This window comes from Antedon mediterranea, chromosome 8 (genome assembly GCF_964355755.1).
Source record: "Antedon mediterranea chromosome 8, ecAntMedi1.1, whole genome shotgun sequence".
Lineage (NCBI taxonomy): Eukaryota > Metazoa > Echinodermata > Crinoidea > Comatulida > Antedonidae > Antedon > Antedon mediterranea.
Window position 1 is genome coordinate 706,003 of NC_092677.1, and position 15,522 is coordinate 721,524.

Below are 15,522 nucleotides of genomic sequence, written 5' to 3' on the forward strand. Positions count from 1 at the left end.
TCTATTGAGTAAAGGACTATACGTGTGCCTTAAGTAAACGCTTGCATGTAATTCAGAACTACAGATAACAACAAGACAAATAGTACAATACCACCAATAGGCTGTGCTCACCTGTATATGCAAATGACGACATAAAGATAGAAAGTTAGCATGACTGTAACTATATATAGATTTGGTTCAAATTTCTGAAAAGTAGTCAAGTTTTAATAATGAAAGAAAAATGATGATGAACAGACGAACAAACAATGAACGTATGATAGACAAACGATTAAAAAAAGGAGATATAATACACAACGAAGAAAATATACAAGAATGGATGAATGACTACACATAGTAATGACGGTACAGTCATTGATAAACAGACGGATAAACAATATAAACGAACAAATATACGGAATGAACGACGGACAAATGATTGAAAAAACGGAGATATAATACACAACGAAGAAAATAATACTAACGGATGAATGAATACACGAAGTAATGACGGTACAGTCATTGATAAACAGACAACAATATAAACGAACAAATATACGGAATGAACGACGGATAAACGATTGAAAAAACGGAGATATAATACACAACGAAGAAAATAATACTAACGGATGAATGAATAGGCCTACACGAAGTAATGACGGTACAGTCATTGATAAACAGACAACAATATAAACGAACAAATATACGGAATGAACGACGGATAAACGATTGAAAAAAACGGAGATATAATACACAACGAAGAAAATAATACTAACGGATGAATGAATACACGAAGTAATGACGGTACAGTCATTGATAAACAGACAACAATATAAACGAACAAATATACGGAATGAACGACGGATAAACGATTGAAAAAAACGGAGATATAATACACAACGAAGAAAATAATACTAACGGATGAATGAATACACGAAGTAATGACGGTACAGTCATTGATAAACAGACAACAATATCAACGAACAAATATACGGAATGAACGACGGACAAGATTGAAAAAAACGGTGATATAATACACAACGAAGAAATAAATATACTAGTGGATCAACAAATACGAAGTAATGATGGTACAACCATTGGTGAACAAACGGAGAAACAATACACAAATGAACAAACGAACACAAAAATGAACGAGTGAGAGAACGAAAATATTAATCATTATTTAAATAATACTATTTTCGCAATTTATATCCGTGTTGATAAAAACAAATAGAATGCCTATCCAAAGGTCGAATAACAGTTATAATTATCTTGTTTGTAAATTTGCACTTACAAATGGTGTTATATGCAGCATGAACGTGTTCAAAGTGGACAAGTTAGTGACGATTTTATTGAAGGTAAAAAAGAATTGAAAAATGTACATTGTTTGCTTGTTGTCCTGTATTATCTCAGTTTTTGGTAAGTATCAGTCATAACAACAACTATCGTATTCTATTATTCTATATGGTTAATGGTTTTAAATTTATATAGCGCAAAATACAAGTAGTCTCTATGCGCTGTATTCCTATATTCTTTTAAAAAAAAGAGGGGAAACCGTGATAAATGTAATAGCAATTTTTTTATTAGGATTAAGAATTTCAGTTTGGAATTGATACTAACATTAAATTAGCTTAGTTGAAGTTGATATTGTTATGCATACCAAAATTATTTGTTTATTTACAAGTCCCCATGACGGCTGCACTAACGGTCACAATAAGTGAAGTGCAAGGATTTCCCGAGAATTCAGACGCGTTACTGGCTTGCGACTACACACCCACCGGGGCAACGGGGGTTGATATATCGTGGACACGAGTTAATGCACAAAGCGACCTTATTCATTTAGTAGTACGAAGTGAAGTGGTTGATGAATTCAAATCACGTATGGAGCTCCAGGTTTCTGATACTTTCCAGGGTAACGCTGGTTTAATAATTCATAATGTCACTAGAGAGGATGCTATGTCTTACGTGTGTGCAGTATTCTCTACTAGTGATGGTCAAGAACAAGGAATAACTACTCTACAGATACAATGTAAGTATTATCAATGCCCAATGAATACTAAACTGGTATTTTACAAACCGTGTAAACACAGTAGTACTGTAAAGAATCTCTAACCTGATATTTTATAATACTTGGATTATAACATTTATAAGTGTGTAAACGGAAGAAACGGAACTACTTATTTTATTATAACATGCATCACGACTGATTACGCCATTATAATCCTCTATTATTATAACATGCGTCACGACTGATTACGTCATTATAATCCTCTATTATTATCAGGAATGCTGATTCTATCTTTTGTGTCTACATCATTTAAACTATTTCTAAAACTGATAATGTAGTTTTAATTGTTTTGAAAATACTTAATTAACTTTTATTTGTTGCCTTAACACAATTGTGCTAGTTTAAAAGTTTCGTTCACACAGTCTCCAATTGCTTTTTCAGGGAATTACAAGCCACAAATTACAAGTGATCCAGATACAGATTCTTTGCAAGTTGGTGACAACGTAACATTTACGTGTTTATCTGATGCCAATCCTACATCAGAAATAAAATGGCTGAAAAACAACGTTACCATAGAGATGGGTGACAGATTCACAAGAAACGAGAATGCATCTACTCTACACATAGATGGTTTAACTCGAGATGATCACGCCCTCTTTAGTTGTAGTTCAACAAACCCCGTAAAAGAAATAAGGAGTGATCAGATTGAAGTTGATATAGAATGTAAGCTTATACACACAAACATGAGTATTGTAATTTTAAATTATTTTACCATGCAGACACCAAAGACATTTACGTGTACAAATTTGTATTTAAATATGGCATTAAATGTTCATCAATAAACAAAGATAAAAATAAGACAATATATATAAATATTACTACATAGTGCAGTGGTGGGCATTATTATTATCCATTCATTTATTCCTATTTCAGATATTGTATCCATTATATACATATACGTATACATGCAAATCGTAAATTAAATACGATAACAAACTATCCATTGAACAAAATTATACCACAATAACTCACAAATTTACTTTACGATGCTAATACTGTTAATTGTTTTTAATAGATGAGCCAGAGATGTATTTGAACCAGACAGGCAACACAGTTGAATGCACCAGTGACGCGAATCCACCAGTGTATCAGTACGAGTTTGAAGTAGACGGTAAAGTAGTGAGGACAGACGACGCAGTGTACGAATTGAAAGGAACTGAATGTGTTAATATCACGTGTTTTGGTACTAACAAAATAGGAACAGGCAACGCATCGGATATCGCCTGTCCTTTGAGTAAAACATCCCAATTATAAGTTTTCTTTCCAATTCCAGTCGATATATCTTCCCGATATTGAGTACCGTACCTATGTTTTTGCTCGTCTTTTTTTGTAAATAGCCAAACTAAAAATAATTAATATATTTTATATATTGTTATTTTTATTTATTTATTTTTGGTGGGTGGGGCGGTTTGGGTTGAAGTAATCGAAATAAAATTTCTGAAAATCAAACAAATATACACTTGTAATATCTTTTAAATACCTCCATTGTAATAGTAAGCTATACCAGGGAAGAGTTAAATTAAATTGTAATTTAACTCTTCCCTGGCTATACTTTTTACCGTTTGTCGTTAAAAATTATAGAGAAATCCACATGAAACTATAAACCTTTTTATAAAAATCATGTGAACTTGCAGTAAAATTAAATTGAACATTGTTAGATGTGTATACAAGTTGTATGGGATGATGCATTTAAAACACTTAACTTACCACAACTTAAAGTGAGACGAGATACCTTGTTGCTTAAGTTTGCTAAAGGCATTGATCTAGTCCTGCCCCATGCATTACCTAAAGGTAAACGAGAAACATGTGGGAGGCAAAGCCATATATATTATAAAGAGTTACGACATTGAAAATTAGAAGCCATTTTTGTGTCAAAGAATTCGCACGCTGAGGGCGCGCGCGTATTTTTTGGATAGCGTTTTCCTGTAGTTCCATGCATTATTTTTAGATTTTGTTGTCAATGAAATAACGCTTACGCCCGTATTCTTAAACCGGACTTTAGTCGTAGTTCGAAGTTCGACTTGGAAAAGTCGTAGTTCGAGCTATTACTTCAAATTCGATTCAAAAACGAAGTAGTCGAAGTTTGCAGTTCGACTTAATGAAGTCGAGCTTTTAGTCGAGTTGCACACGTCTGGGTAACAAAGGCTATACATTGGCCAATGACAAGAGAGTATTTGAGGAGCAGACGAAATTTTGCGCATTGATATCACTTTCCATTTCTTACAACACTTTTTACGCATCAGGACTATATACATGAAAAATAATTTTAATCGTTAATTATTAGAACAATATCAGTATTAATTTAACAGTGAAGTATATTTGATTAACAACAAATAAAATCTTAAAAATATATTTAGGAACCATGGCGGTACGGTAACTTTTATATTTTCTAGGCCCCCAACAAAGTATGATCGCCACGAACCACGCACTTCATAGCGTGACAAGAAAGCGCTAGGCCCCCTAAACATTCCATCGCGTGGTGAATTGCCGCATCTCCCATTGTCGCTATGGCGTGACGTAGCTCAAGTCGGACTTGCGCGAAGAAAATAATGTAATTTGTATACAGTTGTAAATAAAGATGATTTTCATTATTATAATTTATACCAATGTATATTTAATTAAGCTAATATAAATATAGATATCTCATTCTTCAATATCTGGTCAATATAACAACTCAATGACTGTTACCTTTTTTATAAACATCGTTTAAAAACCATTTAGTCGACCATTTAGTCTGCCTCCTCCAGACTAAAAAAATCGATCAAAATCCGTCTCGATTTAGTCGAGGTTGGCCTGATTTAGTCGGTGATTTAGTTGAAGTTCGGTTTATGAATTAAAATGACGTCATTTTTTTAGTTTTAGCTCGAACTATGACTAAAGTCCGGTTTAAGAATACGGGCGTTAGATTCCGTTTTTATTTTAGTAAATAATGTTATTAATGGTATTAATTTTGTAACATATATATATTGTGTCTATAATAACAAAAGAATAAATGCTAGGGCCTACATGCATGTCAGGATACATCAAAGCATGAACCAATACAAAAAACACACAAATTCACCCCTATTTTTATACAGTATATGGCTCTCTGTGTGTTTTTGACACAAACTTTCAGAGACTCGTATCATCATTTCATTTGTAATAATTTGCCTTTATTATTTTAATATTGTTCATACCTATTCAATATATTAACAAATATATCCACGACACTTATTATTTTATTTAGTCATCAAAGCATGCATTATGAATTGAAAATATTACATAATTGTTATTGGAACGTATGGGATGTTTTGTTCCAAAATCAATCAATCGAACGTTAATTAATGTACTAGCGTACGCGCGCGCAATATTCTTTGGCGCAAGTGGTTCTGTACGCTGTGCACGTCGATATTCCACCGCGTAAAAAGTGCAATTACATTTTTTTTAATATAAGAAAAAGTTTAAAGTAATTTCTTGCTCCTATACTTTACATGCATTAACGGAGACAAGTTTGACACAAATTGATCTGCATATCACGTGACTTAAATCCAATTTCGTAACTCTTTATATATATGGCTCTGGTGGGGAGGGTCCTTAGAAACCATGAACACCTCACATAATAGGTTTTTTTATATTTCAATGAGATCTTTGTGTTTTTTTTTATTTTAATGTTTTTTAGTCTGTATATGATGATAGGTTTTTTTTATATATATTGTAATCAACTCCCAAGAGTTTGAAATAAAAGCCATAATAAAGAAGTTAACTTATTTAGAAGTATTAATAATTAAATAAGAAGTAAATTGTCATAGAACACGGGCCAACAATAATGTTTTGTTTGTTAGTTTATCCAGAGCCATCGGTAGAACCAAGTTGTAAAAACACAGGTCTGGTCATCGGGATGGTCTTTGTTGGAATGCTAATTGGTGCCATTGTAATGTGTATTGGAATGCTTGTCTACAATAAGTACAAGATGAGAGGTTTGTCGCTTTATCCTTAGATTTGACACTTTTGTAATACATGTCAGAAATCTCACCCTTTCCTGGTCAGACGGTATTTAAAAAAATATTTATCATGTCAAAGGTTAGGCCTAAGTACAATTATTCTCATGTTTTACGAACATCGAAATCAAATGTTTACTTATTTTTTAATTGATTTTATTATATTATTTTGTTTGTATTTGTTTTCATTCACAATTTATTGAAAAAATGGTATCACCTATATTACCTATATCTATGAATAACGATAAATAATCAATATTTTGTATTCTATTTCGAAGGAATTGTGCCTGCTAAGCTAGAGAACACGGGAAAGAAAACAGAGGACAAATAATAATACAAAATACAAAATACAATACAAAGTAAGTAGAGAATTATTAAATAAAATATATTGGCTATTTATTTAACATTCTAACCAAGAATATAATAATGGTTGGACAATTTACAGCATCTACAAACATTTCCTAAATTAGTTATGGTTCAAAAGCATGTATGCCTATTTATATAAAATTTGAAATGTTATATTACTACTGTATCTCTTGCAGACGCAGATGAACTCCAACGACTCGGATAAGCACCATTATGATTTACAAATTAAAGAAGAAGACTCGGCTTATGAAATTGTCAATTAATATGACGTCACTAAGAAGAGACGATACAATACGGAGAATGGAGAACTTTGTTGGCTAAATATGTTTAAAAAGAGCAAAACACAAAACATGTGTTGTGCTTAGTTTATACATGGAGCTACCCTCAATGTTTTATAGTGTGTAGTATAGCTTTAAATATGTACATATTTATATACTGCTTTTGTTTTGTTTCCTTTCATTATTTTGGTCAATTGTTATATTGTTTTATTTTGGTTGCACCACTAACAACAGTGTGTGCCACTGATAAAAAAGTGATGACTAATAAATGAAATAAATAAATAACATAGATATCCTCAAGTTAATCCGCATGTTAAATATTAAGTGCAGGCCTATATGTTTTATCCTGTACTGCGTGATTGTAGTCTCAGTAGTACTCGATATTAGCACGATTGTGATTTGAACACAATAGACACACTGTGGTTTCACAGAATACGATTGCAACTTTCAAAAGCCCATTGTTGGTTTTATGATTATATTACAGAGTTTGTTACATATTGCACAATACTTTGCAAAATATTGAACTTCCTTGTAGGGATGTACTAAACATTTCGTACACACCAGCGGAATTTAATGTACAAGGAGTAAAATATTTTTATTTCAAGTTCCATATTGCATATTCAATCAACTTGTTCTTATTGTTCTGATATGTCGCAGACGCTTTCTTAAAGGCCAGGTGCGGGCAAAAAATGATTATTGATCATACATTCCAATAATTATCGATCTATAATTTCCCCTATGTTTCATATTTTTTTTGATTTTATTTGTTTTACACGAGCTTGTTGAAAATAAGCACTTTCCTAACAGTGGGGGGATAGTTCAAATTACACAGTAAAATCTCTATTATTTTGTACACAAATTTTGTAAATAGAGAGGCATTTTAAAAAAGCTATGAGATCAGATTTTTATTTTCATGCTATAGCAAAAATTATCCACCGTATATCCACCATCTTTTTCTAGGGAATCACCAGACATGTTATTACATTTAGGTTAGTTATTACATTGAGTTTAATGACTCCCTCCACCTCAAATGCACCCGTAGCCAAAGTTGTAAAACATTAATTACACCAAATTGGAAAAATGCTCAAGGTAAAAGAACCTTCAAATACAGAGCAACAAAAGAATGGAATCTTTTACCAACCGAAACTAGAACAAAAGTAACTGGGAAACATATTTATAAACTCAAAAATATAGCAACTCTTATGTCATCCAAGTGATCCTACATTTTTTTATATTTTATTTTTTATATTTTATTTGTGTTTAACTATTCTGTATATATCTTTTAAATTAGGCCTACTGTGTATTTATGTTATAATTTTTATTTACTTTTAAACCTATAACTGGACCATTTTGGAAAGCAGTACTGCGTTACTGAAAAAGCAATCCAGTCAAAAGAAATAATAAATAAATACCTAACTACTGAAAAAAGTCTTCCTGGTTTTTATGGCAGAATTTTGTATTTGACTATATAAAGGAAAATTCATGTTTTTTCATATTGATTTCAGTTACAAATATTTGATTTATGTACAATTAACCAGATTTTATCTATATATAAATTTACGTAAGGGCAAAATTCGGTAAATCGCGCCTTACTTCTAGAATTTTCACTCGATGGTATGTAAAGTTGGTTCGTACTTTCGGTACTGATTTTAACCGCCTGATGTAACCCTGTTTACTAATTAAATTGAGTTAGATAATTAGTTATTGACGATTAAAACGAATTTAGGTTCAAAGATTTGCCCCAAATAGGGGTGTTTTCCGATCGTGGTATACACTGTCTAATGGATGTCCATCTTGAAAAATACCCGCCAAAAAAATGCGAGGAGGCTTCGCATTTTTCTATCTCCTCCTACAATAATTGTTTTTAATAGCTGAAAACCGGTTGAACAGCTAGAGTACACCATCATAATGTTGAAGACAGGCCGATTTTCTTTAAAAAATACTATTTTGATAGATTTAATATACGATTATACAAATGTATTGATTTGCGATGAATGGAACATCCCAATCTCTCAGTCTGCCAGAGTTCGGTTTAACACAAGTACTGCAGGTAAATTTATGAGCCCTTGGTTTAACACATACGGTAGGTAAATATATGGGCCCTTTGAGAATAAACTTGCAATACTTTGACAATACTGTAAATACCTATTAACTATTTTTCATTTGAATCGAACATTTCTTACTGTGAATGTTCGTACTGTTAGATGTAATATAAAAATATATACAAATAAACTTTATTACTGAGACTGTGGATAGGCTCTACTGTTAGATATACAAATAAACTTTATACTGACAGTTCCTTCTCAACGTTTGTATTAATTAATAATTACCAAAAATATAAACGTCGTAGTGGTGTATCGTGACATGTACTTTAATATTTCAATCGATTATGACAGTGACAGTTTTAACAAAGTATTAAATCGCAAATGTTTTAGGCCTACTGTATTTAGAGGTATATTATTTATAGGCCTATAAAACATGAACAAAATATTTCGTTACTCAGTGGATAAAGAATATATTTAAAAATTGTTCCTCTTTGTACCTATCCGCTTTCCCATCCCTCAACCCTAATGTTACATAGCGAGGAGGCTTCGCATTTTCCTATCTCCTCCTACGATAATTGTTTTTAATAGCTGAAAACCGGTTGAACAGCTAGAGTACACCATCATAATGTTGAAGACAGGCCGATTTTCTTTAAAAAATACTATTTTGATAGATTGCTAGAGTACACCATCATAATGTTGAAGACAGGCCGATTTTCTTTAAAAAATACTATTTTGATAGATTTAATATACGATTATACAAATGTATTGATTTGCGATGAATGGAACATCCAGTTTGGTTTAACACAAGTACTGTAGGTAAATTTATGAGCCCTTGGTTTAACACATACGGTAGGTAAATATATGGGCCCTTTGAGAATAAACTTGCAATAGGTTCGGAAAATGTTAAAAACCAATTTCTATTATTTGAATCGGTAAACAGTTTCCATTTATTATACATTGATAATGAAACATGAAATATTCCTATTTATGTCCCTCGAGGTTCATTACAATTTATATTTAGTAGTCCCACGGACTTCATCTTAGCCACTCCCCCGAGTGCTAAGGCCAAATTTATGATACCTTACTTTCTATGTAAGTTTAGTTACAGTTAGTTCTTGACGATAATACAACGAATTTAGGTTACACCCTTCGGCCGCGAAAACGTTTCTGTACAAATATGATACCGATTGGCTTTATTTCATTCAACAGCGACCATAATCTCGCCAATTACAGGATAGATAAACTATTTTATTATTGATGTGCTTATAAAACTCATGTAAACAGCTTGATTACATCATTTTACAGACAAACGAAACTTTTTTAAACCTACTGTTTCAATAACTGAGTATAATACTGTATACGTTTTCATAAGTAAGTGCATATACATTTTCGTGTTTTCATTGACGAGATTGTAATAGTAACTTCAGTAACTATTACAGTACTTATTTATTATACGACACAAGACAATTGTATCTGACAGGTACGTACATTATTCTAAAAAATAAGTCTAGATAGATCCCTTGGGCGTCATAAATCACAGGCCAACAAATCAGTACTCATGACAGAAATTCGACCCAGTTTGGTTCACACAAATGTTTACAGGAAGTTCAACACCACAACCGATGATTTGCCCTAAATATTTAGGTAGACTACAGTTTAATTTTTCACTGAATAGGAGCTTGAATTTCCGATTTCCATTTCGCAGAATGTCTAGGTCTATTTATTTAGTTTGGTTCTTATAATATAAATACAATCAACTTTATTACTGCGGTTCCATCACCACCACCACGTGCCGCCGCCCAATTCCCGTACATACATTTCCATTTCTCCCTAATTTCTTTAATCCACATAAATTAATTGTCCTTTATGGAATCCAGTATTGGTTTTGTTGTCTCTATTTCTGAATACCCCAATTAGGGGACACTTCCGTTTTTGTTTAGTGTCCCAAAAAAGTCCCCGTCCGTGGATTCTACTGTATTCGAGAACCATCTGTGAGCACCCCTAGATGGTACGCGAGCGAAGCGAGCGTGCCATCTAGTATTTAAAATTCATGCATGTACCTGAGCTTTAAAGAATAACAAGCACGAATGTACGATACCCGGGGTACAGCAAAAGAAGCTGTAATGACGTCATAAGACGGGATGTAACGTCACATACACATCAATAACCTCGCTACCAAATACGGCTATATTCCGAAAAGTTACGTCACATAATCGGAAATGGCATAATTACGGCAAATTATGCAATCTCAAAGTAATTTTTTGCTATTTTCGGGTGCAGAAGTAACGTCACATGTCTTAAATAAGGTTTACTGTATATATTCTTATTATCCAAGTCAAGACCTTTGAAATGACACCAAACACGGCTATATTACGACGAAAATCGTTTGGCACCAAGGTACCATCTTCGATACGTCATATGGCTGCATCCGGTTTGAAATTAAAAAATCCGGCTCTATAGCTTTGAGGACATGTCCCTGTAGTATACCCATGCCAAATCCCAGCTCAATACTACAACGAATAAGGGAAGATTAGTACTTTTATAAATCGATTTTTCGATTGGTACCATGTTTGACGTCGTAATTCTGCATCCGGTTGAAGTACGAACATTTTTGCTCTATAGCTTTGTTCACCTATTACCCTGTATATGCATGTCATGTTTCAGAGCCGTCAGACTACGCGTAAAGAACTAGTAGGACTTGAAAGTTGGCTCAATAGTATCCAGATGGAAGAAGAAGAGGAGAATGAGCGAGTCCTAGACTCGGGTACCCCGAGTAACCGAGTAAAAAGTAAATAAACTCAATTAATAATATGCCTATAGTTTATTTTTTTACCGGTAAGCTTAAATATAAAAAACAACTGGTTACAAAATAAATATGAATAACGACTAGATGGATGGGAGCAGGAACGCTAGAATAAACCAAACCCAGTACCGTTTTGATTTAATTTAACCACATCGTGCCATTATACAGATATATATACAGTTTTGATTGATATAAACATGACAATGATATTGAATTAGCAAGAAAACATAACCTAAACATGTGGATGTAGTCATGTTTACTGCAGTAAATAGGCCTTTTTGCAGTAAGTATCGTATCATCATTTGTTGTTGCTACTTTGTATACTGCAACATGATTTATTATATTTCAATATTGATTTAATGTACACAAGAACACGGTAGACATTAACTATCAATATCTTGTCCATTCTGTATACTCATCGACATGTCATGTGCGTCAAAATGTTATCTTTTACCAATAAAACCGAATCGCCGTCTAGAAAAATCTAGAATGAATAATTGGAATTTACTTTCATTTGAAATTTTAATTAAGTTTTCATTTCATGTCAACAACGAGTTAATGGAAATGAAAATATACAAACAAAAAAATGAATTCCAAACTAGAGAAATGTTTGTACCGAGAAGCATGAGACTAATTTGGACGCTTGAATATTCTGTCTGGTTCTGTGCAAATAATTTTCATCCCGTTTAGCAGGATTATGAAGATCCAGATCAGCATATGTCAGTTGCTTAACGGTCTACATAAAAAATAGTTTGATTTACACCACGAAATGTTACGACACAATGTTACAATCAAAATCATTAAGCAAAATTATGGTTTTAGCAAACGTGTAAACATTGTAGTGTAGTGAGAATGGGTACGCGACAGTTAATACAATTAATTATTATTAAATTAATACACATTTCATCTATTTCACTTTTTATTTATTCTGTCAATTTATTTATATACATTAATTCCATATATATCACAAATTGGCAATTTATTGTTTGCTCTTTATTGGCACATATTTTTAATTTATATTTGATAAAAATAAGATAAAACCTATACATTGGAGTTACATAATAATATACTAGCCTCTAGGATAAAAAACATAAATTATTTTGTTTAAAGCATGTAGGCCTAGACCTAACTGAAAACACTTGCGATGTTGTGATCCTGAAAGCGAAAATATGTTACAAATGTTTATTTTGATTCTCTACATTAAACGTCCCTCGGTTATAAATGACTCAATAGCTGCGACCAGAATAAACCACGGCCCTGTATTCTCCATTGCTAGTTTCAACACATACTCTATACTTTTTGTCATTTTATCTTATGATAGAAAACCAACATATCATAAGGGAAAGCAGTGTTTTTAGTTAACATACATTTTCGCTTCACCAGATGGAAAAAAAAAACCCAAGATCTTTAGGATTATGTCAAACAATGTAGTTACTGCAGTGGAATATGTTTTACATAACCCCTTATGTGATCGGATCTGCCTTCTATACACAAGGTGTTTTACTGCATTAGGCAAACACCAGGTGAAAATATTGTTATATCAAATATATTATTACTGTACTATCTTTTTGATTCCCGAACCTCAAAATCTATATTGGACGGGTACCTGCTAGTATGGTTAAATGTTACATCGATGGCAAAAAGTGACGTATACAGTGTTGAACAGAGCAAATAATAATGATAATAATAAATAATATAATAAATTCTTTATTTGGTAAACAAATGTACATAAACAGAATCACAGATACAAAGTTCTTTAACTAATAGATTATTACATAACAAAACAATACAATAATAATACAAAAGCCCATGGACCACAAATGAAGGCACGACATTTCATGATAATGTGATAAAAACATAACGTGATAAAACATGATGGAACCAATGAAAGAACATCATTTTATGATGTATAACATTCTGCGTATTTAGAAATATTCACAATTTAATTACACAATTATACAGCATTATACAATTGTAAAAGAATGAATGAAAATAAAGATCTTAAAGATCTGTGATACCATATATGGTTAAATGCTACATTGATGGCCAAAAGTGATATATACAGTGTTGAACAGAGCAACATGAAGTATCAATCATATACTGTATGAAGGCACAACATTCATGATAATGTGATAAAAACATGACGTGATAAAACATGATGATGGAACCAATGAAAACAACATCATTTTATGATGTATAACATTCTGCGTATTTACATATATTCACAATTTAATTACACAATTATACAGCATTATACAATTGTAAAAGAATGAAAGAAAATAAAGATCTTAAAGATCTGTGATAAATGCTACATTGATGGCCAAAAGTGATATATACAGTGTTGAACAGAGCAACATGAAGTATCAATCATATACGGTACTGTATTTAGTATACTAGTATTTATAGGTGTGAACATCAATTCTTGGAATAATTAAGCATGTGAAATGAAAATGAAATCTATTAACAAACTTGTGGTTTCTGAATAAAAATGCACTTTTGAATGGTGTTGTCAAGAAAAAAAGTTATTTCGGAAATTCTTTCTTTCTATACAAAATGCATCTTAACACCAGACAGTTTGGGCAAGTCCAAGTGTGTCCAAAATGCATCTTAACACAAGACAGTTTGGGCAAGTCCAAGTGTGTACAAAATGCATCTTAACACCAGACAGTTTGGGCAAGTCCAAGTGTGTCCAAAATGCATCTTAACACCAGACAGTTTGGGCAAGTCCTAACACCAGACAGTTTGGACAAGTCCTAACACCTGACAGTTTGGACAAGTCCGAGTGTGTCCATATTCGGGAGAGTTAAACAGTAGTAAATTAGTTGTTTGAGTCAACGGATTGTGAATAAATTGTAAAGCTCACAGCATTCTTAACGATTCCAAAGATATTACATCTTAGACTATTCTAAAGCAGTTATGTACATTGTTTGGTGTGTTTTATATTTAAACACTGTTTGTATGCCATCCACTGCACATTCCATCCAATATTAAGTGATTTTATCTAAAATTGTCCCAATAATGATATTCTAAATGATTATTCAAATTGACATGCATTAATTATATAATTATCTTACAATTCATATGGTTAATAAATCCAGAATTAGTACTACAAGATTTTAATGTCCAATATTTGGCTAGATTCCTCTCTATTTACAAGTTAAGTTGTGTTCAGTGTTTGTTCTTCCAACCCAACATGGTCTCAGCTTGAACCAAGCAGGATAAATGCTTCAAAGTAAAAAGGTTTAGTAAGCTAGAAAAGCAAGGTGCAATATATATAAGACTATTTGTATAGGATAAGGATTTACTAATATATGTTTTTACATTATTTAGTAGTAAAGTATTATAAATGTTAACAATGTAGTCAGAGATAAATAATTATTATTATTTAAAAAGTTGGATTGCAGCGATAGATATATAATTTATATAAAAAACAATTTGTTTTGTTTTTATTTTTTAAATTTATTATTATCATTTTTCTTAATTCTTTTAATTTTTTTTTTTCAGAATTTGTATAATTTTGTTTTTAGACATCAGTAGGGTATAACTCAACCGCACTATCTTTTCTCTTTTTCTTCTTTCTTTTCTTTTTTGGTTGATCATCATCAATTGGGTGAACTTTATTAGATGGATGTGTAATGGATGGCGCTGGTTGTCAGATTCTAGTGGGTTGTTGTTGGATGCTAGCATATGTCGTTTCTGGATCAGGGTGGTTGATCTCGTTGCTTGCACCTTTTGGCAAACCTCGTGTCAGATCCAAATCTGCATATTGTAGTTCTTCAACATTTCTTAACCGCTTCTATAAAAATAAAGGCGTTTACAATTAATAAGAATGTACTGGTTACTAAAAAAAACATAAATTAACACATTAAAGAAAACATAAATTGGATAAAAATACACACAGAAAACAATAATAGAAAATAGACAATGGAAAATGGTAATTTTTGTTCGTTCAGCTGGGCACCTTACCTTTGGAATCTTTTACCTCATTTATGTTTGCTAATCTTAATGT

At 32.1% G+C, this 15,522-nt stretch overlaps 2 protein-coding genes across 2 annotated transcripts in view; one reads left to right on the forward strand and one right to left on the reverse strand.

Moving 5' to 3' along the window:
- Nucleotides 1–1,830: 1,830 nt before the first annotated feature.
- On the forward strand, nt 1,831–6,839 carry LOC140057261 (cell adhesion molecule CEACAM1-like). Its single transcript, XM_072102845.1, has 6 exons — nt 1,831–2,005; nt 2,426–2,707; nt 3,060–3,278; nt 5,866–6,000; nt 6,300–6,380; nt 6,564–6,839. Exons 1-5 carry the CDS (start codon nt 1,858–1,860, stop codon nt 6,350–6,352), a joined length of 837 nt encoding a protein of 278 aa, XP_071958946.1. The 5' UTR covers nt 1,831–1,857; the 3' UTR covers nt 6,353–6,380; nt 6,564–6,839.
- A 5,610-nt stretch (nt 6,840–12,449) lies between these two features.
- LOC140057407 (uncharacterized) overlaps nt 12,450–15,522 on the reverse strand; it is a 42,257-nt gene continuing 39,184 nt past the window's right edge. Inside the window, exon 12 of the mRNA XM_072103057.1 lies at nt 12,450–15,309. Coding sequence (XP_071959158.1) covers nt 15,166–15,309 — 144 coding nt within the window. The 3' untranslated portion in view covers nt 12,450–15,165. The remainder of the gene's footprint in view (nt 15,310–15,522) is intronic.